This window comes from Podarcis gaigeae (genome assembly GCF_964106915.1).
Source record: "Podarcis gaigeae genome assembly, chromosome: 3".
NCBI classification, from domain to species: domain Eukaryota; kingdom Metazoa; phylum Chordata; class Lepidosauria; order Squamata; family Lacertidae; genus Podarcis; species Podarcis gaigeae.
Window position 1 is genome coordinate 25921058 of NC_139680.1, and position 24788 is coordinate 25945845.

Consider the following 24788-nt stretch of genomic DNA (forward strand, 5'->3'; position numbering starts at 1 on the left):
TACTGTGAGATGCTGTAACACTATGCAGAATGCTAGTAGGAAACCTGAAAGCCAGGAGATCCTAATTTCATTGGCGCCAGTTAAAAGTGAATTCAGCTATGAACCTTGTACTGAATGAAGCAGTCTTTACTTGGAAGAAAATTTGAGAGACAGAGTAAGGTTACTCTGCATCAGACTTCAGTCAGTTGCTACAACCCGAGTGCAATTAATCAAGGGGTGTGTTTAGTGAAGGATTGGAAGTGGGGGCTAAGAGACAATTTGAAAATATAGTATTTAAAACTCTGGTGTTGCTGAGATCCACCTGGGATAAAATAAGTTAAAATGCTGCCACTGATTCCAAATCTCCTCCCCACCTAACTCCATTTTCCCATCAAATGACACACAGATATTATTACTTGTTATTTTTCTTAAGATTAATAAACTGTGCTTTTATACTAAATTTCCTTTCCCCCCCTGTGTATATTGTAATGTTTTATTGTTGCTATGGCCATCGGCTGATGCGAATAAAGTTTTATCTATCTTTAGATATCTATCTTTAGTTTTATTTATCTATAAACTTAAACGGTGCAGTTTTGTGATACACGAAGAAACCACCTCCTTCTGTTGTTATATTAATAAAACACAATGTGGAGAGTGACTAAAATAATAATAATAATAAAAGAGGAGCCGCCAAGATTTTTAAAAGCTGTCATTATTCAGTCTACACACTAGAAGCTCATAATTGTCAAGATAAAACAGGTAAAACTAGAGGTTAATTTATTTCCTTCTCCAGATGAAGCAAGGTGAAATGAAGATATGATAGGAAGAGTTCAGGCTAATGTTTAGCAGTGACTCCTGTAAAAAAATTTACAACCCTGATCCACAGTTTACTCAACTAATGGCAACAGCACCATTACTCACTGCACTGGAATACAGGAAATTGGTTTTGCGAAAGAAACAGATGTGATGAGAGAGAGAGAGAGAGAGAGAGAGAGAGAGAGAAAGTTACTGTGACAGATCTGAAATCTTTATATTTACCAGGAATCTGTGCTAGTGGTCATGAACGAATTGTCAATTACAGCAGGTATTCTCTCTCTCTCTCTCTCTCTCTCTCTCTCTCTCTCTCTGTTTAAGATAATAGATACCTTTCTGCATTTGTAGCACCAAAGGTCAGAAAAACAGGAAGGGGCTTGCTCAGGAGCCAAATGTGTATTATCTGCTGAACACTGAGATTCTGTACCTAGCACAAATCTAGCTTAAGATACTGGCAGGTCAACAATGAGGTAGATACTGCCTCTATCAATAGTTACCACCTGAAAATGGCATATAAATACAAGAGCATTAAAGAGTATAGAGTTAGTTGACAGAAGATTAAGTACAATTTTAAAGGGGAAAATGAAATTTACTTACAGTCGTTTCATAGATTCCAAGTGACTAAATGTCCCGGGAATTAAATGGGATATTCTGTTGTTATGTAAAAATCTGTTGAAATATTGCATTTACTAATTAGCAGTTTGAATGCCTTATACCAGTCTTTCCCCAGTCTAGCATGCTTCCTATGTACTCCTTTTTTAAAAAACAACAACATGTGGATGTATTTGTTGCTGCATATCATTGTATTTTTATAAGTAATGACCCAATATTCCTGTTAATGACTATAAAATACGTTCGAAAGCTGAGGACATCTGAAAAAAATGTAAGTGATGATGCAGCTCAATCTTATGGAAGTTTTAACTAGTAAATTGAGATTTACCCTCAAGTAAGTGCAGGGCTGTTGCCAGATTTTAGGGGGCTTTGGGCAAAGTATCCACCAAGTGTGGTATCTAGCAAAGTAGTTCTGCTAGCAAAAGGACTTCCACTTGTGCATTGGAACTTCCTCTCTTCTCCTCAGGCACCCTCCTCAAAACTGGTTTGGTGGGGTGGAAGAACTCTCAGAACAGGGTTAGGGGGCACACAGAAATCCTTACTTCTGTGCAGCCAGAAGCCCTTGCAGTACCTTGTCTGCACACAACGGCACTGCTTCTCAATCTTTTGCAGCCTCCATTTCTCTCAGCCTTGTTCTTGCAGTTTGTTCGCTGGTCTCTCTGCTCCCACTTCCAGCTGTGCCCCCCATCCCCGCCAGTTTCTCCCACCCTGCCAACCAGGCATGCTGCACCCTGCCAGTTGGAAGATCAAGCCAAGAGGAAAGGGAACTAGGCTGTGTAATCATAAAGTGTAGTTCCTTTCTCACTTCCTCTCAGCTCTATTTTCAAAATGGTAGCCGATTGCCTAGGCAGCGGTTGCCAAGATCTCAACAGAAACTGTGCTTGGAGATACTTGAGTGGATTTTAAACTGCAATTTATTTCCTTTGCACTTAACAATCCAAACTGTACTTTTGCCGCGAGATTAGCAGCAGGCTGGGTGGCCAGTTTAGGGTAAACCCAGGCTGGTGTGTGTGTGTGAGAGAGAGAGAGAGAGAAAAAGAGACCCATTTGTTCATATCCTCTCTCAAGAACAGTGGCTACAGGGACTTGGGCTTCAGTTCCAATGTCCAAGCACAGCAGTGCTACTGCACAGAATTTCCTCCCAGGGAAAACTATATACACTGAGGCTACATTTTATTTAGGGCTTATCCAGATGGCAGCTTCCTTACTAGCTAATTTAGCACAGAGTAAAATGTATGCAGAAAGAGAGGTTCCAAACAGCATGGCGGCTTTGTGCTTTGAACTTGGGCTGTGTACACATTAATGGCTTGAAACACAGCCAGGTGGTTCTTTTTCTCAAGCCAGATCAGTGCTGCTTTAGGTAAAAACGCATCGAAATGAAGCCTTTCTTAAGAGACAACAAGACAAATATAGATTGTGGCTAACATCACGCGTACACCGCTTCCCAAAGCAGAAGTGAGAGCACCCGGAGGTTGAGTAAATGGGGCTGTGTACACAGTCTAGGATTATAAGGAATTGCCATTGGGACTGTCATCCTCCATGTGAGGGGAAGCTGCCATCTGGAAGAGGGAGGAAACAAAAACAAAACTTACAATCTTTCAAGTTTGGGAAGATGGGTAAATGATTCTGGTTCCAATGTTTCAATTTGATTAAAGTGCAGGTACCTGTTGGGGAAGGGAAAGGGAAGTAAGACAACACAGAAACACAGTGTGCTTAATAAAGGGTCCCAAAGCAGCTGCTTAAAAAATAAATAAATGTGTACAAGTAACTTGGATCCTACAGCCATCCTGCATTGAAAAGAAAGCCCAAATTATCAGGTAGGATCACTATATATCAATCACGGAGATTCAGAACATTTCAGAACACGCCTATGAATAACATTATATTAAAGGATAATATTAGGGCGTGATGTCATATTTTTGTTTATTAAGCATAGGGGACTGGATTCAACCAAGTTGTTGGGCAACAAGTCCCACTAACACAGCAGAACCTAACCCCCTTTCCCCTCCATGCACCCTCTCCAAATCTGTTTGCTTTTGACGGCATATTCTTTCATTCTGATTTGATATATGAGCTCTTAACTGATTCATGAACTTACTGGCCCTCAAATCAGAATGAAAGAAAAAGAAAAAAAGATGATTGCTTTGTGATTAATGTTTCCATCCACGAAAGAGAACATATGCTTTATCTACGGCAGACATCTTTCTCCTGCAAACAAACTACCACTTACCTCAGCATACATTGCTTACATGAAATAGTTAAGAAATACAATTCTACATTTGTTCTCCAATGAGAAACTTTCAGCTCAAATTTAAACCTAAAAAAATAAATGCGGTCATTATGCACACATGCAGCAGACCCACTTATAATCATGTGGCACAGCAATGCCTGGGATACAGAAGTAGGGCCATTTTAACCTTCTACAAAACACTGATACAGGAAATAAATGTTTACGTCCAATATGAGCTACGGCATGCAGTTCAATTTCACATTACATGCTTCTTCAGTCCTATTTTGTTTGGTGAGCACTAGAACAGGGTAGTACCTGACATCCATTTCCAGCACCGTCACTTAAATGATCTTTGGTCACAAGACTGGGATTAAGAGTAACTTCTCTGTTTATACTAATGACTAGAGTAGGAATGTTGTCCTTACAAGTATGGAAAAGGCAGAACATTCTACTAGTCATATTCTCAACCTTCAAAGTTACACAAAAACACACCCAGAAGTAATGACAGCTGTTTGAAAATATCTGTAAGCCTTTTAAGCTATTATATATATATATTACTACTACTTTCTTTTGAAATATTGCACCCCTAAGAATTTTGCACCCATGGCAATTGCTCTCTTGACCCCCGCCCACACTATGCCACTGGACACAGCTATTGTGAGCAAATGTGTTATTCTGTGATTAATATTCTACCAGTAATGAACCAAGGATATGTTGCAATAACAGAGAACAATAAAAGTTACATCATTCTTTGTACAGTAAAGAATCATTTTGCAGAAGAACAGGCAGAATCTACAGAGCAATGCTTCTGCCACCACCCATTAAAATGTACCTCCACCTGATATGTATGACAGTGAAAGCATGCAATTTTTGAAAGCATCATCATGCACCTTAAAACCGAAAAAGTTCAAAATAAAAAAAGAAAGGTGTGTGGTTCTACTTGGAGTAACAAAATCGTACGCTGTTCTGTACTTCACAATTAGGTACAACACAATTGATATAGGTAGTTAGCATCTGGGATCCCACTGATGTCTCAACAGAAGTGCTTAGGGAATGAGGGTGATGGTCTGATGTCACTTCTTAAATAAATGTCTGTGTGTAACTCTACGTCATGCTTGCAACCATACATCAAACTGTTGCATCATATTTCATCACCAAGCTACAGCAAAGCTTCCTATTAAGCAGCTTCTGAAAACCTTAGCGCTGCATCAACACCACAGGAGTATGGCTAATATGAAAACTGATGTGTGTGTGTTAAAGAAAAGTTAATATATTAAAATCCACTTAAGACAACAATTTTGTCAAATTGGCATCATTTGAAATTCATGGAGAATATATCTATGGATGATGACCAGCTATGATAGCTAAACTGGAACCCTTATAATCAAAAGAAGTATCCTTCTGATTTAAAGATGAAGAGGCAAATGGGGAGACTACTTCCAACACATCTTGCTGACAAGATTCCCAGAGGTTTTGGCAGGCTACAGTGACCCTTGGTCTGATCCAGCAAGTCAATTTCCTTCCTTCCTTCCTTCCTTCCTTCCTTCCTTCCTTTCTTTCGTGCATAGACTCATGCACTGACTTATATTGACTTATGTCAATGGGGTCTGAGTTGGAAGATTCAATCAATGTGATAAAGCCCATTTTAAAATGAAGATATTTTCCTGCAACCTACTCAAGATGCTGTAAATTGTGTCTGTACAGCTTGACTTTCTTACTTTAACCACCACTAAAATGTCATTTAAAAGCATAAATATTTTATTGATTTATTTAATAGATTTCTATACCACCCCTATACATAAAAATAAGAACAAAAATGTGGTATTAGGCATTCGTACAAACACACACTGACAAAATATTTAATTACCACACCCAACAATTCTTTATGAGTTATTCTGCAGAAATTCAGCTATATCTGATGGCATACTAATATAGCAGAATCATGCTGTTGTCTACTGCACAACTGAAGTTTAAAATGCTGTGGCAGGGATGGGCAACTTGTGGCTTTCCACAAATCATTGGATTGCAGCTCCCAACATCCTTGACCATTGGCCATGCTGCCTGGGACTGATGGAAGCTCATCAAACATACTGTACATAGTTAAATCTATAACTGAATCTATCACAGCACTAAGGACTATTGCGGTTTCACACTCCCACAGCCAAAATGTACTCTTGTCCCCTTGAAATCCATAAGGAGTTTAGTTTTCTGTAGGTTACAGGGTGTGCTCCCAAGACATATTTTTCTATATTTTGAGTTTTCCTCTGTTTGATGCAGGGTGGATAAAATCAATGATTTTTTTAAAGATTTTTTAAAAAATCTAAATCAGTTTTTTAAAAAAAATTAAATTGGATTTTTAAAATAAAATGCTTCGGGAGGAATAATCTTTCTAAAGATAGTTTTCTATTTAAGTTACATTATAGTCCAAAGGCTATATATCAGCAAATAAGAATTTGTTTTAAGTTTTTAATGTGTGCTAAAACTCAGTCTGGTTTTTTTAAAAAAACAACAACACGTTTAACCACATCAGTTAACAAACATGGATACATATGCTATAATGTTATTGTTTTAAATAAATTGCTTAAATTGTTATTAAGGAAATGATTATTTTTCTCCTTCCAATAAAGTACAGCAGAAAAGTTGTCCAAATATAAACTGTTAACTTATTAAACCTCACAATAATCTCATAATTATCTGTCTATGTATTTCTAATAGTATAACCAAATCAGTAATTTTTGATATAACTGTAAAAACTACTCTGATAATTTATTACTCCAAAAATGAAACCTACATCTGGTTGTAAATATTAAGATTATACCAGCAAGAATGAGTCTTTCTGTTAAAAAAAGATTTAAATCAAGCCTTAATGACTAGTGATTTAAATCAAGTCTTACAAATTAGTGATTTAAATCGATTTGATTCAACTCAAATCCACCCTGGTTTGATGAGCCAAAAGCATACCAAAATTAAAAATACTTTAATTGCAAAAAGTATAGGCTGGGGAAAAAATCAGAACATAAATTCTACCTGGTTACATTGAGGCAATCAGAATTCCACGAAATTCAAAACTGTAAAGTATTTGTAAGAAACAGAAGAACTGGATCCTAATACATGTTTTAATTCTTGTTGCTATACTTGAGTCTGCTCACGTTAAGTCATTATAAAGTGAACGGATAGCCTTGAGATGTAAATCACAAATACAATATGAACACAGACAGAATGAATTTGACAGACACGTTTTCTGCGTATTACTAATTGCAACCATGTTGGACTAGAAACCCATTCCGTGCAGACATGCAAGGCATGCAGGCAAGAAATGTCGACCCAAAACGTGCACTTTTTCTCTGAGGCAACCAAGCAGATGACAGCACAGAAGAGAAAAGGCACTTACAGTTGTTCTAGAGAGGCAAGTCCTTTAAATGCTTGCCTGTCAATTGACTGGATTTCATTCTTGTACAAATAGCTGAAACAAGAAACAATCAGTAATATTAGTATACACAAACGAGAGCTACATTAATGTGGGATGGAATTAAGGCGACACGTGAGGACAGTTTTCCAAATACATATTAGAAAGCAACAAAACAAGACATGTATACACACCAAAAACACTTTTCTTTTCTTTTCTTTTTAACTTGAGCATCTGCCTGCCATGGTCTCTGGAAGCCAAATAAGATTTTGCGCAGGATTTACGATGACACACCAAATAGATTTTGGTTCTTTTTGCTCTTCTGGAAATGTATCTCCACAGAATTCAATTGGCAGATCTGTGGAGCATCTTTAAAGGCATGAAATACAGCAATTGTCTTCTTCTCTATAGGACCACAGAAGTCCTGAGTGAAGCTAGAATGCATGGAATTATTGGAGAAGTATTTTTTTATTTTTACTGGACTGAGATAAACTATTATCGCAATTCTAGTTCAGTAATGTTTCTACTGATATCCGATTCAGAAAGTGCTTTATCCCAGCCAAAGGATCATTGCTCCATTCTCACAAAAACATTAGCAGATCAAAAATTATAGCCAAATGAATATACAACCCAAATGTATGAAACGCTGGTCCATCAGACTTTAGTTAATTTAGTCCTTAAAACTCTCAAAAGCCACAAAACAAGGTAAATGTTACTGGGGAGGAATTTTATAAGATCACTAACAAATTTGCTGGTACAGAGACCTCTTATTTAATGATTAATTTCGAAAAGATTTTAAAAAGCAAAGCTCCTGCACCTTTGAGAGTTGTGTAGAAGAGATTTCAGCAGGTACACCTGCTAAAACTTATTGTTCTACACAACAAATAAAGGTGTAGCAACCCGATCCTCTTTTGCATCCAACCACCCTAATTTGTAATAGACTACATCACAGGGATGTGTGCAAACCTCTTGCTAAATAGCCACAGACATAAGATGGAAACTGACAGGTTAAAAAATGTCACTCCAATCACAGAAAAGAGGACAGCATGACTGAGACTTTCCCTTCATATGTTAACTTGAGCCATTGTTCAGACACCAGAGAATGATTCTCACACCCACACAGAGAATGCATAAAACTACATAAAAGCTGCATGCCATCTTACATACCAGTACACTAATCTGTACTTTCCAGAAATGAAAGTTTTTGTTAAGCTTGTGTCTTGCTTCTTGAACACTTTCAATACACTCACAGTGTGCTTTTGGGGTGGGGCACAGCATGTATTTTTCAATCTCCCTCTTCTTTTAGGCAGGTTATTAAAATGCTTCTGTCTTAAGATAGTTAATTAAGCATTTAACTGAAGGGGCTTTTCTCTTCAGGCAACTGGGATACAGCAGTAGCTCCTATTTAAGCCTCCATCTAAGAATGACAGCTGCTGAACCAACACCTGAGTTCTGTTCTTATGGAGTCTCCAGCCTGAGCCCTTCACAGAGCTGTCCAGGGTACCACCAAAGCCTTGTCTTGTCTCTGTACTCTTTAGGATATTGCTCAAGAGAGAACAGTTACCATGCATAAAGCCCTAGCCAGGGCTTTTTTCCCCAGCTGGAACTCACTGGAACTCAGTTCCAGCACATCTCAGGTGGGCGGCATTACCATTATAAGAGAAAAAGGGAGGCATTCATGATGATTTCTGGCACTTCTTTTTCTAGAAAAATTGCACTTTATCATTTCTATAACATACTAAATTAGCAACATACTTTATCTTACTTGTGATAAGAACAGCCCTATGAGTTGGGTCACTATCAGTTCGACAATCAAAAAGATTTTAAATTTCCTGATCACAGAACTTTAAAAGTCTCATTTGCAACAGAACCTTGAGTCGTTCAGCTGTGTCCTTAGGCCTTTCAACAGCTACATGTTTCCTAGTGTTTTCAAGTTCTATCATTCAAACAAATTTTACAGGTCAGCTGGGTCATAGCAAGGAAAACAAAGCGATGGCTAGTCCTATGCAATGATCTTTGTCACTAATAACTGCTTATGGATATCTTATGGACAGTAACCCGCAGGAGAAACTATCCTCTGTTTCTAGATCTGACACTGACTGCCACAAGGCTAAGGGGGGAAATATAAACTGCCATCTTCACAGTTGCAACCTTAGCTTCATTGGATAATTGACCAGGGTCAAATAACAGGCAGTCAACTGACCGGTGCGATAATCCTATTTGTACTAGTTTCTTTGTTATTTCACAGAGGAAGCCAAACCTCTGCCAGTTCACCGTTCTTCTAATATTTAACTAGCAACATTATGGGTGCTATGAGTATATTAATACACAAATATTTCTTGTTTCACAGAACTGCTACCATTCAAGAAGAGTAATCAGGGTGTCAAAGTACCTTGTGCCTAAGAACACAATACATAATTTCTTTCTCCATCTACTAAAACAGGGATGTCCAACAGTTAGATCACAATATACTGGTAGACCCCCGGGAGGTTTTGGTAGATTGCGGTCGATTGCCAGGTTCCTTTCTGGTCCCACCCCTAAGAAAAGCTCAACAACTTGGCCTTCATCCCCAGAAAGGTGGTAGATCGGTAGATCACTGGCAGTTTTTAATTCTGTGAGTAGATCGCAGTCTCTTGGGAGTTGGCCACCCCTGTACTAAAACATTGGAATGTTCTTACAACACTACGAGGAACGTACATGGTCTATTTCTTTTGATTTATACCTCCAGTAGACAAATTACGTTATTTAACAATTTCCCACAAGTAGCTTGCAACCCACTATTTGTAAAGGAATGTGGTCCTCAATGGGAGGTTCCCCATTCTTGCCATAAATAACTAGGAATGCAATAATTTCAGCTTGCAGATTTCAGCTATTTCATTAAATGTGACTTATTGTTGTATAAGGGGGAGGTGGGAGGTGGGTATGGTCACCCAAACTCTCATACACACCTGACTCCCATCTATCAAGTCACACTCACATAAACACGCACTGCTCATCTCTCCACCCATCTGCCACCATTTATTCTTCTTCACAGACACAGATATGTACATCTATCCATTCAGTCATCCATACACAAACACAGCCTTCACTACAACCTGCATTAGAGCAAAACCTCCCATTGATTTCAATGGGAGTTCCTCCCCCACCACAATACAAATGCCAACCATCAGGAAAACACTCTCTGGATCAAGCCCCCGACATAGAGGTAGAAGGGACTTTAAGCCTTTGCCCCTCACTGTGTTCTGGATCTGGATCAGGCCTTCCATATCTGCAGCTTGTGTGTGCACATGTGTGTGTGTGTTGCAAACTGCAAGTGCCAGGGGCCCAAACTGGACCAGGGCATCCCTAGGAGACATTAAGGGACTCTGTCTTTGCTCCCCCCTTGTGATCCCGTGGCCCCCCAGAAACAGAAATCCGTGTTGCCAAAAAAAGTTTCCCATCAAAATAATAGATTGAGGTTGAATCCTGACAAGACTGAAGTACTGTTTTGGGGGGGACAGGGGGCGGGTGGGTGTGGGGGACTCCCTGGTCCTGAATGGGGTAAATGTGCCCCTGAAGGACCAGCAGTGCAGCCTGGGGTCATTTTGGACTCACAGCTGTCCATGGAGGCGCAGGTTAATTCTGTGTGTCCAGGGCGGCTGTCTACCAGTTCCATCTGGGTAGGCTGAGACCCTACCTGCCTGCCTTGCCAGAGTGGTGCATGCTCTAGTTATCTCCCGCTTGGACTACTGCAATGCGCTCTACGTGGGGCTACCTTTGAAGGTGACACGGAAACTGCAATTAATTCAGAATGCGGCAGCTAGACTGGTGACTGGCAGTGGCCGCCGTGACAACAAAACACCGGTCCTGAGAGATCTGCATTGGCTCCCAGTACATTTCCGAGCACAATTCAAAGTGTTGGTGCTGACTTTTAAAGCCCTAAACGGCCTTGGTCCTGTATACCTGAAGGAGCGTCTCCACCCCCATCATTCAGCCCGGACACAGATCCAGCGCCGAGGGCTTTCTCGGTAGTGGCGCCCGCCCTGTGGAACGCCCTCCCTTCAGAGGTGAAGGAAATAAGCAGCTATCTTCTTTTTAAAAGACATCTGAAGGCAGCCCTGTTTAGGGAAGTTTTTAATATTTAATGCTGTATTGTTTTTAACACTCGATTGGGAGCTGCCCAGAGTGGCTGGGGAAACTCAGCCAGAGTATAAATAAATTATTATTGTTATTTGTATTTGGGCAATGCAAATCGCAGATGCGGCAGGCCCAGTCTGGACTGGGACTGCAGTGCAGGGAAAAAGTTTACGCTTCTACACTCACATTGGGGTCCTGGATCTGGGGTGGGTGTTAGCAGCTGCAATTCCTCCAGAAGACTAGGAGGAAATTAGGACAATGAGGAGAAGCCCCAGATGTGAAGCCTCCAAGGGCCGCATACAGTTTCCCAGGTGCAAGTTCCCTAGTCCTACCCTATAGCCTCATTATGAGCCCTTTCCCGCTTTGACTTCTATTCACAATGCTGGTTTATCAGTACTGCACACACTATGGAAAGAATTAGAATCTGTCAAATTCTTTCTGATATCATAATTTGTTGGATTTTTTGGTCATCACATTTACACCTACTGTTCTCCTCAGTATTTGTGAATTATGAATATTCACAATACTATTGTGTGTATTATATTTAAGAAAATGCTTCAAGGTATCTCTCTGCTGTGCAACTGTATTAAATAAACCAAGGTGCTTTAACACATGTATAATTAAAATAAAATAAATAAATAAAATAAATAAAATAATTAATAATAATAATAATAAAATTTATACCCCGCCCATCTGCCTGGGTTTCCCCAGCCACTCTGGGCGGCTTCCAACAAAATATTAAAGTACAATAGTCTATCAAATATTAAAAGCTTCCCTAAACAGAGCTACCTTCAGATGTCTTCTAAATAATACACAATTCTAAAAATACACAATTCAACCCAATTTTTTTCTTAAGGAATTAGGACCGCTCAACACGTGCCTGAATTTGAAAGATTCATCACCGAAAGATAATTTTTACAGGTGCTAAGTAGTTGGTGGTCCACAGTATTAATTGTTATTAAGGATTTCATATGTGCTTGTGACATTTTCATTTTGCTTATATTTTGTAATATTTTAACAAAGATTCTATTAGCATATATCTGGGTCTCTATTTAGCATGCAAATTGTTGTGAAACTCCGATTTTTATATATGCTCTGACAATATTGTCTGTATGAAGATACACCATGGTTGATGCAGATTTCTAACCCCAAACTCACACAAAAACCCAAAACAAAACAACAACAACCCAAATGGAGGCTAAGGCACACACACAAAATATGGAAAGTAAGACTCCACAACTTGTCAACAATCCTCAAATGGAATTCTGTGTAACCTGGTATTTTCTCACAACTACTCACAATGGGAAGACAAATCTCACCCAAGGCTGAAACATGTTGGCAAAGAAAAATACATACTGAACCATAAAGTTATCAGCTTGAATCAGGCAACACTTTACAGGACATAAAATTTAGCATTCACACTGAAAAAAATTGAAGATCCCCACGCTTCTTTGGTATTCCAGGAACACTACAATAATCTAGACTTCTTACTTATAATCATGCCACAAATGGAGACTTTGCATCTCTTACACACAACTGACTGAAATACCATAAAGCTTTAAAATGCACATGCAGATGCCAGCACCATGACATGGTATGCGATGCTGCGATAGCCACACTAACATTAAAATTAAGTACTTTCTTAACACCTGTTGGTTGGTGTGGTGTGTCTTGCGCTGTTATGGTGCACTGAAAATTCTATGTGTAAAATATATTTTTGAAGTTCATAGCAATTGTTTCTTAATACTAATAAACTGAGGTGTTTAATCGTTAGTCCTGGATGAAGTGAAATAAATAGCACAGACACTGCTATCATTTTCATAATCCTATCAACTTTCTAAACACATTAGAGATGAAAAAATAGCATTTTTTCCATACTGTGCAACACATACATCGTACCTACTTTCTTTATAAAAGCATTTCAACTTACAGATATTTTAGATTTTCAAGGTCTTCAAATGCTCCAGTAGGTATTCTTTTAATGTGATTGTTGTTCAGAAGTCTAGAAAATAGATGAAAATAGTTGTTTACTTTTTTTCCTCCCTCAGAGTACATTTTTCTGAGAAATTGCAACTGCACCACACAGAAACAAAATCAAAACGAGCTTAAAGTGATTTCTTACAACTGTTAGTTGAATTTCATTATCCTTTTCAAAATCTTTCTAAATGTCTGGGTTCAACTGAGACAGCTGTTTAAATTACTGAGAAAGGAAAAGATCGTTCATCATCATGCACTGCAATAACATTCAGCAATTTGGAATAAATTTAAGAAGTTCTCCTACAAACCAGACCGAAGCAGGCAACTGACAGCTTACTCACTACTGTGTGACATTTTCATGGAATCACACGATTGGAAGAAACTTCGAAGATATTCTATTCCAATCTGCTGCCAATGCAAGGATTCACTAAACTAAAACAGCATCTCTCTTGGGTTGCAATCCAGCATTTACTTAACAGCCTCTATTAAAGGATAGCCAAGCACCTTGTGAGGTAGTTTGTTGAATGTCAAACAGCTCATACTGTCAGGGAGTTTGTCCAAATGTTTAGTTTATTTTTGTTGGTGTTGTTGAACCTAATCAAGGTATTGCCCGCTTATAGATTGTGGATTTTTTTTCTTAAAGACCAACATGATGTCCTTTGTGTGCTCTCTCTCTCTCCCCACCGCCAAGTGTGTGTTTGTGTGTGTGTGTGTGTTTGTGTGTTCAGCTTGAGAATACTGAATTTACTGTTCCAGAACACAATCTTAAAACTAGAAGATGACTGACTTTCTACCACCTGAAGGCTGGAATGGCTTTTTGTGTCCAGTCACAAGGTAACACCAACCAATTTGGCTTCTATTGAAATTTCTAACTGGGTGTATCACCTAAACTTTTTGATGGGAGTCTAGTACTATCTGGGGGGCCACAGGTTCCCCACCCCAGCTGTAAATATTATAATAAATTGTTAAACTGTTTACAAAAGGAAAGTAGGTTTTATGAGGGATGAAACTTACAAGGTGTTCAGATTCTTAAGCCGTCTAAATGCACCAGGCTGGATTTCTTTAATCCTATTAAACCGCAGGTCCCTGTTGATGAAACAAATTAGACTCGTTAGTATAGAGATTAGCATTTCAGGTCAGCATTTCAATGATCTTAAAACAAAAAACTTTGCTACCAACTTTGCTATATGTATATATATTTCTCAATCCGCTTTGCTATATGTATATAGCATATACATTTGCTATATGTATATATATTTCTCAATCCACCTTGCTCTAGTCTATTCTTCAAAGAAAATAAAGCCTGTTTTGTAAACAAATACAGTGGACACTCAGGTTGCGAATGTGATCAGTGCAGGATGCACATTTGCAACCCGCAGTGCCACTTCTGTGCACACACTGGTTGCGATTCGGTGCTTCTGTGCATGCGCAAAGTGCAATTTAGCGCTTCTGCGCATGCGCGACTGCCCGTTCTGGTACTTCCGGGTTTCGGCAGTCTGCAACCCAAAAAAACGCAACCTGAAGCGGCTGTAACCCAAGGTTTGACAACAATCAAATTTCAGTAAGAATTTAACACTCAGCCTGAATAAAACTGAAAGCCTGTTACCTTTTATGGTAACATGAACAAATGTCACTTTGCTCAGGTGGTATAAAATAATTAATTGCTCCAGTGTTGAATCACAATAAAGCCTAGCCAACACTACTGATAATTAGTTAAACACTTGATGATAATTAGTTAATCACAGCAGCTGTCAACTGAAGAATGCCTTTGTTTACTGCTACTAAAACAGCATTTCCCTCTCCAAATACCTACTGAGCTTTGGAAAGTTCAGTGTGTTGAGAAAGAGTCTTCAAGGTCTCCTGCTTTAAAATGGATGTAAATATACTCACACTTGCATAATAAATGCAAGGAGATAAAAACATTGCACATAGTTCTGTGACTAGAATAGTTCACATATGGCCCCTCAAGCAAAAAAGTTAGACAATCTTAATACTTCTCGTATCTGAAAAAGTTTACATAATTCTGGTTTAAATAATCTAGAGTGAGCCGAATGAAACCTATGGAAATTCTTTCCACGTCTATCTATATGACCACTCGTCTACAATTGCAACAACACCCCACACAACATGTTGGTGAACAGTGATGCATGTTGTGAAGAGTTCAGCAACCGCAACAACCCATCATTTCACAAACTTGAATACTGAAGCATTTAGAGCAGGCATAGGCAAACTGAGCCCTCCAGATGTTTTGGGACTACAACTCCCATCATCCCTAGCTAACAGGACCAGTGGCCAGAGATGATGGGAATTGTAGTCTCAAAAACATCTGGAGGGCTGAGTTTTCCTATGCCTGATTTAGAGAGATAAAATATGTGTTGGGCATGGATGTGCGTCGGCTGCTTTACAAAATAAGGATTTCGCACATAGTTGGCTGAAAGTAACTCATGTCTTGGATGGGGGAAAGAGGTCCTACGAAAGTGAGTTTCAAATAAACAAAGAAGAACATGTTCATATTGTAAAAAAACAAGACACAAAGTTTGATCTAATTAGTCCATCTTTCAGTTAAAACCCTGAGCTTAACACCACAAAATGCAGGGGAATATGTATATCTCTCGGCACTACAGTGGTGCCCCGCAAGACAAATGCCTCGCAAGATGGAAAACTCGCTAGACGAAAGGGTTTTCCATTTTATGAGCTGCTTCGCAAGACGAATTTCCCTATGGGCTTGCTTCGCAAGACGAAAACATCTTGCAAGTTTGTTTCCTTTTTCTTAACACCATTAATACAGTTGCGACTTGACTTTGAGGAGCAACTCATAAGAGCGCAGTGTACATAGTAGCCTTTTTTGAGGTTTTTAAAGACTTTGGTGATTTTTGAAGCTTTTCCAAAACTTCTTTTGCAGCCATTTGGTAAGTTAAGCTTTTAAAACTTTTTTGGGGGGGTTTGGATTTCGGGTTGGGGTGTTTGGAATTCAAGGACTTGGTGTTGGGGAGGGGTTTGCAAGAATCTGGAAGCTTGTGTGTGTGTTTTTCTGCATTTTTATGATTTTCTGTGACCATTGGGGCACTCTGCTTTTTTTAAAAAAAAAAATCTGGATTTGAATTTCTGTGTGCTAGGTGGGTGGGGGAACAGTTGGGAAGGGGTTTGCAAGAATCTGGAAGCTTGTGGTTTTTTTCTGCATTTTTATGATTTTCTGTGACCATTGGGCCACTCTGCTGTTTTTTTAAAAAATTATGGGTTTGAATTTTGAAATGCTCTTTACAGTATGTGTGACTTTTAAAGAGCACTTAATAAACTCTTGTTGTACCAAATTTGGCTTTGTTTGGACTTTTTTAGACCATAAAGGTAAAGGTAAAGGTACCCCTGCCCGCACGGGCCAGTCTTGACAGACTCTGGGGTTGTGCGCCCATCTCACTCAAGAGGCCAGGGGCCAGCGCTGTCCGGAGACACTTCCGGGTCACGTGGCCAGCGTGACATAGGAACGCATTAATTGATTTTCAATGCATTCCTATGGGATTTTGTGCTTCGCAAGACGAAAAATTCGCTAGACGAAAAAATTCGCAGAACGAATTAATTTCGTCTTGCGAGGCACCACTGTAACAGCTGGAATGAACCAGCATACTTTCCATATAATGATATCTTCAAAATCTTGGAACTGAGTAAATCAGGGAGCTTATGTTTTCTTTGGACACTCTTTGTTCTTCCATTAAAAAAAAAACTGCCCAGAGGGCAAACTTATCTTTCAGCATATGCCAAGTTTTCAGACATGATATACAATCTCTTCTCTTTTGTTTCTGCTTTTGCCCTGTTTCTGGGGGGGTCAACATGAAAATTACCCTTTACAAATTCTTTACTCATGGATGGAGCAAATTCTAAAACAACTGTTCCACAGTTTTACGTCATATTTGGGAGAAAGGAATGAACAGAGGGGTTTCCATTCAAGAACCACAATAAACAGGAAGAAAAGTTGCTTTGAAGGGAAACAAGATTTCAAACACCTAAAAATAGGGTAGATAGGAGATATAGCTGTTATCGCCACCAATTTAATGAGAAGCACCTAACACAAGACAATGGTTAATTTTCCACGCAAATAGCAAAAGATCTGCAAGCACCAGCAAGACTACATTGCTTGTGTTGACTTTATTCTTTTTAAATTCTTATTCAAGGTCACTGAAACAGGAAACAAGTCATCCACACAGCAAAAATGAGCAAACAAGGAGGGGGGGGGGAAATCATATAAAATATGTTATATAAACCAAGGGCGGCTAAGTGTCGCTTGTTCAACTGCAACCAGTTAGAAATAATGTTATGCCTGTACAGTGGTACCTCTGGATGCGAACGGGATCTGTTCCGGAGCCCCATTCGCATCCTGAAGCGAACGCAACCCACGTCTGCACGTGACGTCATTTTGAGCGTCTGCGCATGCGCGAGAGGCGAAACCCGGAAGTAACACGCTCTGTTACTTCCAGATCGCCGCAGAGCGCAACCCGAAAACACTCAACCTGCAGCTACTTCAGCCTGAGGTATGACTGTAGTTATGAAGACCACCTCCTCCCTACAGGCCCTCTTGGGTTGTAGTATCCTGTGAGTTTGGGAAGGCGACTCATTGCAGGAAGAAGCCTAGCACTGAGTCTGCCCTAAAACCAGGAACAAAGAGGAGTCATGGGAACTTCTGCAGCGGCATCTATCTGCGAACGGCAAACCCAGCATAGCTGCTAGGACTCCTTCCACAGGCAAGACTAAGACTCCATCTAGTCCCCTCTGTGCTATGGAAGGAACCACACACCCAGAGGAGTGAGGGGAGCTTCTATTACTGGCTAGGCTTGTCTCTTAGAGACAGGTCCTGCACACTGCAGGGTGCGAAATCAGCAGAGGGGCTACTCTTGGGAGTTCCACAGCTTTCAGAAGTTGAAGGCTGGCAGCCGAGGAGACAGCATTCTCTGTGACAGCTGCTCAGGAATTCCCTCCCCATAGAAGTGCATCAGCCAATCATTGTGAACAATACAGTGGTACCTCGGGTTAAGTACTTAATTCGTTCCGGAGGTCCGTTCTTAACCTGAGACTGTTCTTAACCTGAAGCACCGCTTTAGCTAATGGGGCCTCCTGCTGCCGCCGAAGCACAATTTCTGTTCTCATCCTGAAGCAAAGTTCTTAACCCGAGGTGCTATTTCTGGGTTAGCAGAGTCTGTAACCTGAAGTGTATGTAACCTGAAGTACCACTGTACTAACAATAATAATGAGACTGGGTACAAGGCAGCCTCCTTTGTTCAAGAGCTTTAGTTGTTTTTAAATTAAGATATTCACCATGAAATTGTCATAAAATATATATCATTCCAAATGCTGAGAAGTGTTGACTACATTTCACCGTATTTCTAATACATTACAATTTTTCAACCAATGCAATGCAAGTTAGTTTTCGGTAACCTACCAAACCCTGGGCCACCTTCTCCTTTAATTCTGCAACTGCACTCACTTTTCCAATTTCTGGCATAGGTGATTGTGGTTGCTAACATTAAGCTCTTCAAAAACACTCTTTGGCATTTATAGCTGACCTAATTATTTTTGTTTCTTTCTGAAGCCTTTGTCCAGTTGATTCTTCTATAAGCGCTTTGCCTATCTTTAGACAATTCCACCATATAAGCACAACACAAATTATATGCACGGCCCATTCCCAATAAATAAATGCATTAACTTTGTGGATTCTACTTTGTTTCTATAGCATTGCATAAAATATGGAAGCTCTTTTAAATTTAAACACAATGGAAATTCATCTTCTGCTAGAATATTAGTTTCCATTTTTGGACAGACATATCATGCCCTATTTCTCTATTCTATTAATGCTTAAAACGGGTCTTCTCTGCTCTGGGTTATTTCCAGTACTGTATTTTTGTAATAGTTTGGTTTTTTGGCATCCCTTTTACTAAATAGCTTTCCTGTTAGTAGAACGATGTCTTACTGAATTATTTTCTCTCAAATAATTATCTTTATTCATATATCAATTGCATGAAGGAGCTTTACCCAGTGACTGAGGAGCAGGGCTTAGCCCCCATATGTCCATCTGTTGGCATGGATTTCTGCCTGTACAGAGGAAGCCTATATCTGAGCAGATGCAGGGAGAAAGGAAATGCAGAGGAGTCCTAGGAGTCCTCATAAGGGAGCTGTTCCTGGAGGAAGAACTATGAGGGGAGAGACTCCATCAGGCAAGGCCTCCTTCCACTTGCCTTGTCCCACCCTCTAGTCTCTGCTTCTCAATGTGTATTGTATTATTTTATGTACTGTGGCTTGCCATTGTTTTATTGATTATAGTTTAGAAATTATTTATTGTAACTGTTGAGTGGATTTCTGTTTAACTTTTATAGGTTGATATTATTAATATTTTATACTATGCTAATGATTGTTGAAGGGACGCGGGTGGCGCTGTGGGTTAAACCACAGAGCCTCGGACTTGCCGATTAGAACGTTGGGGGTTCAAATCCCCGCGCTGGGGTGAGCTCCCATTGCTCGGTCCCTGCTCCTGCCAACCTAGCAGTTCGAAAGCACATCAAAGTGCAAGTAGATAAATAGGTACCGCTCCAGCGGGAAGGTAAATGGCACTCCATGCGCTGCTCTGGTTCGCCAGAAGCGGCTTAGTCATGCTGGCCACATGACCTGGAAGCTGTACGCCAGCTCCCTCGGCCAATAAAGCGAGATGAGCGCCACAACCCCAGAATCGGCCACGACTGGACCTAATGGTCAGGGGTCCCTTTACCTTTACCTTTAATGATTGTTGAATGTTACTTTTGTGATGTAGGTTGCAAACAGTTGGACCTGGTGAGCATTTAAGGTCCCCAACCCTAATCTGCGGGTTGCCATCTGATTGGATTTTATTCTGATCCTGATCTGATTTGAGGATGTATTTTAATTGATTGTCTGATTTTATGTTAATGTGTTATACATTTGATGTTAGCCGCTCTGAGCCCGGCTTCGGCTGGGGAGGGTGGGATATAAATAAAATTATTTATTATTATTATTATTATTAGTATTATTATTATTATTATTATGTTATGTTTTATGTTGCTTTTATGATGTTAGCCGCTCTGAGCTCGGCCTCGGCCGAAGAGAGTAGGCAGGATACAAATAAAAAAATATTTATTTATTTTTGTTGTTGTTGTTGTTGTTGTTGTTGTTGTTGTTATAGGTGCCCAGTGGGCAGGGCTAGTGGCATACATGATGCTAAGGGTGGGAACAGCAGTAAGGGGGCCTTTCAGGTGACTGCTTTTCAGCTTTCCTTGTAGTTCCTCATACAGTCGTACCTTGAATCCCAAATGCCTTGTTACTCAGATGTTTTGGCTCCCGAACACCGCAAACCCGGAAATGAGTATTCTGGTTTGCGGACGTTCTTTGGAACCCGAACATCCGACAGGGCTTCCGATTGGCTACAGGACCTTCGGCTTCTAAACGTTTTAGAAGTCGAACGGGCTTCCTGAACCAATTCCGTTCGATCTCCAAGGTACGACTGCATTTGGTTGGAACAGCAAAGAAATGCATTTACTGTACAGTGGTTACACAGCCACATCATTTGTCATAATCCCCCAAAGTCTTGTTTCTGTGAAAGTGTGTTATTTTCACTCTGTACTATTGTATAGTACAGTGATACCTTGGGTTAAGAACTTAATTCATTCTGGAGGTCCGTTCTTAACCTGAAACTGTTCTTAACCTGAAGTACCACTTTAGCTAAGGGATGCGGGTGGCGCTGTGGGTTAAACCACAGAGCCTAGGACTTGCTGATCAGAAGGTTGGCAGTTCAAATCCCCGTGACGGGGTGAGCTCCCGTAGTTCAGTCCCTGCTCCTGCCAACCTAGCAGTTTGAAAGCACATCAAAGTGCAAGTAGATAAATAGGTACCGCTCCAGCAGGAAGGTAAACGGTGTTTCCGTGCACTGCTCTGGTTCACCAGAAGCAGCTTAGTCATGCTGGCCACATGACCCGGAAGCTGTACGCCGGCTCCCTCGGCCAATAAAGTGAGATGAGCACCGCAACCCCAGAGTCGGCCACAACTGTACCTAATGGACAGGGGTCCCTTTACCTTACCACTTTAGCTAATGGGGCCTCCCGCTGCTGCTGCGCCGCTGCTGCGCGATTTCTGCTCTCATCCTGAAGCAAAATTCTTAACCCGAGGTATTATTTCTGGGTCTGTAACCTGAAGCGGAGGTACCACTGTATGTCGCTGGCACAACAGTTCTGCAATGGGGAGTTTCAGTCTGAACTGTTCATGGTATTGATTTGTTATGGCTTTTATCTTGCTGGGTTTTCTTTCTTGTGGAGAAAAATCTGTTTCGTTTCCTCCTTTCGCTTGTCAAAAGAAAAACTAGCAAACCGATTTGTTAGCTAGGTGATTCTGCATTAACTTAGTTGCCCTGCTCAGATACAACTCCAACAAGAAACCCAGGAGAGTGGGAAGAATTTGCAGTCTGTGTCAGTACAGTTTTTCACCCCCTCCCTGTTATGAAAACAGGACACAGGTGCGAACAAATAAATATAAGCTTTATAAAATTGAAACAACATGAGTTTGGTGTATAGGAGAATAACTCCTGCCAATATTCTAAGCACCCGTAAAACTCTATGTTTATATGTGCCAAGGGAATGGATTTTGGACCTATTCTAGATCCTCCTCTGCCTACAACTATGCATCTTTGGCCCTTTCCCCAGCTCTTCAAACTCACATTGGGAGATTTTGTGCCTTGTATTTTTGGCAGCAGTCTGAACAGGCCCCAATGAAGACTTTTTCAGTTTATCTTCATCCTCAACTGCTTCCCTACTTTTCTTATAAACAACAGGGACCCTACCTTATGGCAAGGACAGAAAATGCTGTTTAGCATTAAGAGGAGCATATGCTATACTGTCATACCTCGGGTTACGAACGCTGCGGGTTGTGCATTTTCGGGTCGAGGACTGCGCCGAACCCAGAAGTACCGGAACAGGTTACTTTTGGGTTTTGACGCTCGTGCATGCGAAAAAACACAAAATGATGTCACACACATAAGCGCTGAATTGCGGCAGACGCGGCGCTGCAGGTTGCGAACGTGCCTCCCGCATGGATCACGTTTGCCACCCGAGGTATGACTGTATAAACAAGAGGGCAGCCATGTTCGCTTTCAAAAGTTCATAGGCTTTGTTTTATATTAAAAACAAACATCATCACAGCTTGTATATTGAAGTAAATAAAATATCAATAAAAGACAATAAAACAAAACAAAAGCAACTCCTATGAACACCAGAAAAACAACAATGCCAGACTAAAGCTAAGAGATAGCAAAAGACTGAAAATATTACACAGACAGCACCAGAGAAGCTTTCCAGCATGTGTCAAAGTGGGGTGCTATAACTGAAAAGGCCCTACACTGGGTCTCTGGTCACTTTAGAACAGGGTTGTGGATTAGAGCCTCACATTGGGCAAAAGATTCCTGCATTGCAGGGGTATGGACTAGATGACCCTTGTGGTCCCATCCAACTCTATGATTATCTCACTCAGAATGTAGAAGGGCTCGTAAAAGCTGAGAGCGCTGTGTTGTTTCACTGGTTGTAGCTTCATCCATATGATTTGGCTATATGAAAAGAGGTGAATCATTGAACTGGCTTGCATGTAAAGCTAAACCAAACTATGGCTTAGTGCAAACATGTGGGTTCTCAAAGAGGAGACTATGGCCATGTTGTTGCTCCTCCAGTCCTCCTGCTGAAAGCCAGGATCAAGCTTCGCTTTCCCAGAACTGCCTCCATCAGCATCCTTTCCACCTGGCTGCTGGGGCCCTGGGAAAGTATCTGTTAGTGCATGTGCACCAGTGGGTGTGCAAATCATTTTATGCACGTAACAGTTTTTTGCAGGAAGCCTCAGGATCTAGAGCCTGTTATGACTGGTCTCTGTGCGTGTACACAAACAGTAAAAAGAAGCCACCACCTGACAAGATTTCCTTTAGTTTATCTTAATGAATATGTAGAATGAAACCGAGCATCTTCCAAATACAAGTGATAAACCACAAAAGACAACAAAACAAACAAACATCTAACCTATAGTCGAAGTAAGAAAATGAAGGAAGGAGGATTTTTAAGCAACCAGGATAACCCTATGCTACCCACACACATTCTGTAGTATGTGGTCAGCTCTAATCACCAACATCTGACACAGAAGTCCAGCCACAGCTGTGTTTTCCTGTTAGGCAGCAGAAGTAGAGCCCTGCAGCAACAAACCCAGGGCTTATTCTAGAGCAGCATATTGTTTCCCACAATGGCCAGCCAGCTGATTCTGGGATTCCTCAGGTAGTGAGAATGATGGCAATAAACCTATTGCTTATCCCCCAGAAATTGACATTCAAAGAGGTTTTTTAGAAATGACCACCTCATCTAAGTCAGCAGCAATCTCTGCATCTTGAGGCCTTGAGGCCTTGAATTCCATGCTAAGTATGCCTTGCATGAAGAAGTACTTTTTGCCAACTAATTTTTAGTGGCTGTCCTCTAATCCTACTGTAATGAGAACAAGAAGTTGTCGGGGAATCTAGCTACTTTCTCTCCAATATTTTATAGACCTGCATTGTCTTCTTTCTCCATATCATTTAAAAATAATGGGGTTTTTTTTTTAAGCTCTAAAGGTTTGATACTTGGCTCATATGGAAGGTGCAACACCTCTTAGACTATTTTAGCTGTCTTTTACCTACACCTTTTATGGCTGAACACCTATTAATGTAGGGTGACCCTATATAGTGTATATTATACATCAGGGTTCCCCAAACTTCAGGCTCCAGTTGTTTTGGGACTACAATTCCCATCATCCCTGACCACAGGTCCTGATAACTGGGGATGATGGGAGCTATAGTCCAAAAACAGCTGGAGACCCAAGTTTGGGAAATCCTGATAGACATAATCAGGGACAGCCAACAGGAACCTCCAGATGTTGTTGGACGATGATATGAGTTGTGGTCCAAGAGCATCTGAAGAGGGTCACATTGACAACCCCTCGCTATATACAATATCCCATATGCAATATCCCATATGCAGGGCTAAGAGACTGAGCGATAAATCGGTAAGTCCCTGGTTTGAATCCCACCTCTGCCATGAACCCAATTGGTGTTAGGCAATCCCTCCTAAGCCTCAGTCCTCCCATCTGGAATTTAGGAAATAATACTGGCTTGTCTTGCAGACGTGTTGTAAGGGTTGAAAAATGATTGTTGTTGTTGTTTATTCCCAAGCATGGACTTTTCTGCTGGTGCTATATGAGGTGTTATTTTTTTAATTGAACACTCCACAAGGACTCCAAAATCATTTCACTGGATCAGTGTACACTGGTACCTTGGGTTACATATGCTTCAGGTTACATACGCATCAGGTTACAGACTCCGCTAACCCAGAAATATTACCTCAGGTTAAGAACTTTGCTTCAGGATGAGAACAGAAATCGTGCTCTGGTGGCGTGGCGGCAGCAGGAGGCCCCATTAGCTAAAGTGGTGCTTCAGGTTAAGAACAGTTTCAGGTTAAGAACAGACCTCCAGAACGAATTAAGTTCTTAACCCGAGGTACCACTGTAAATGTGTAGTTGATTATTTGGGGGTAGGGGGTAGGCAGGGGTCCCAATGCAAATCACTTGAAAGAATGGACGGGAACCAATTAGTCCCTTTGTAGGACAATT

The 24788-nt window shown here is 40.6% G+C and overlaps 1 protein-coding gene across 3 annotated transcripts in view; it reads right to left on the reverse strand.

Annotated features, from left to right (window-relative positions):
• PXDN (peroxidasin) overlaps positions 1 to 24788 on the reverse strand; it is a 78296-nt gene that overhangs the window by 37294 nt on the left and 16214 nt on the right. For 2 of the 3 annotated variants that reach the window (XR_014561900.1, XM_083729910.1), the window contains exons 2-5: positions 14148 to 14219; positions 13087 to 13158; positions 2997 to 3068; positions 1390 to 1461 (exon numbers count right to left, since the gene is read on the reverse strand). Coding sequence is in view for 2 of the 3 variants with exons in the window: in XM_083729910.1 (XP_083586036.1) it covers positions 1390 to 1461; positions 2997 to 3068; positions 13087 to 13158; positions 14148 to 14219 (288 nt within the window). In the remaining variant the exon portion in view is untranslated. Of the gene's footprint in view, positions 1 to 1389; positions 1462 to 2996; positions 3069 to 7025; positions 7098 to 13086; positions 13159 to 14147; positions 14220 to 24788 lie in introns of all 3 variants that reach the window. The other variant, XM_083729909.1, reaches the window with a different exon arrangement.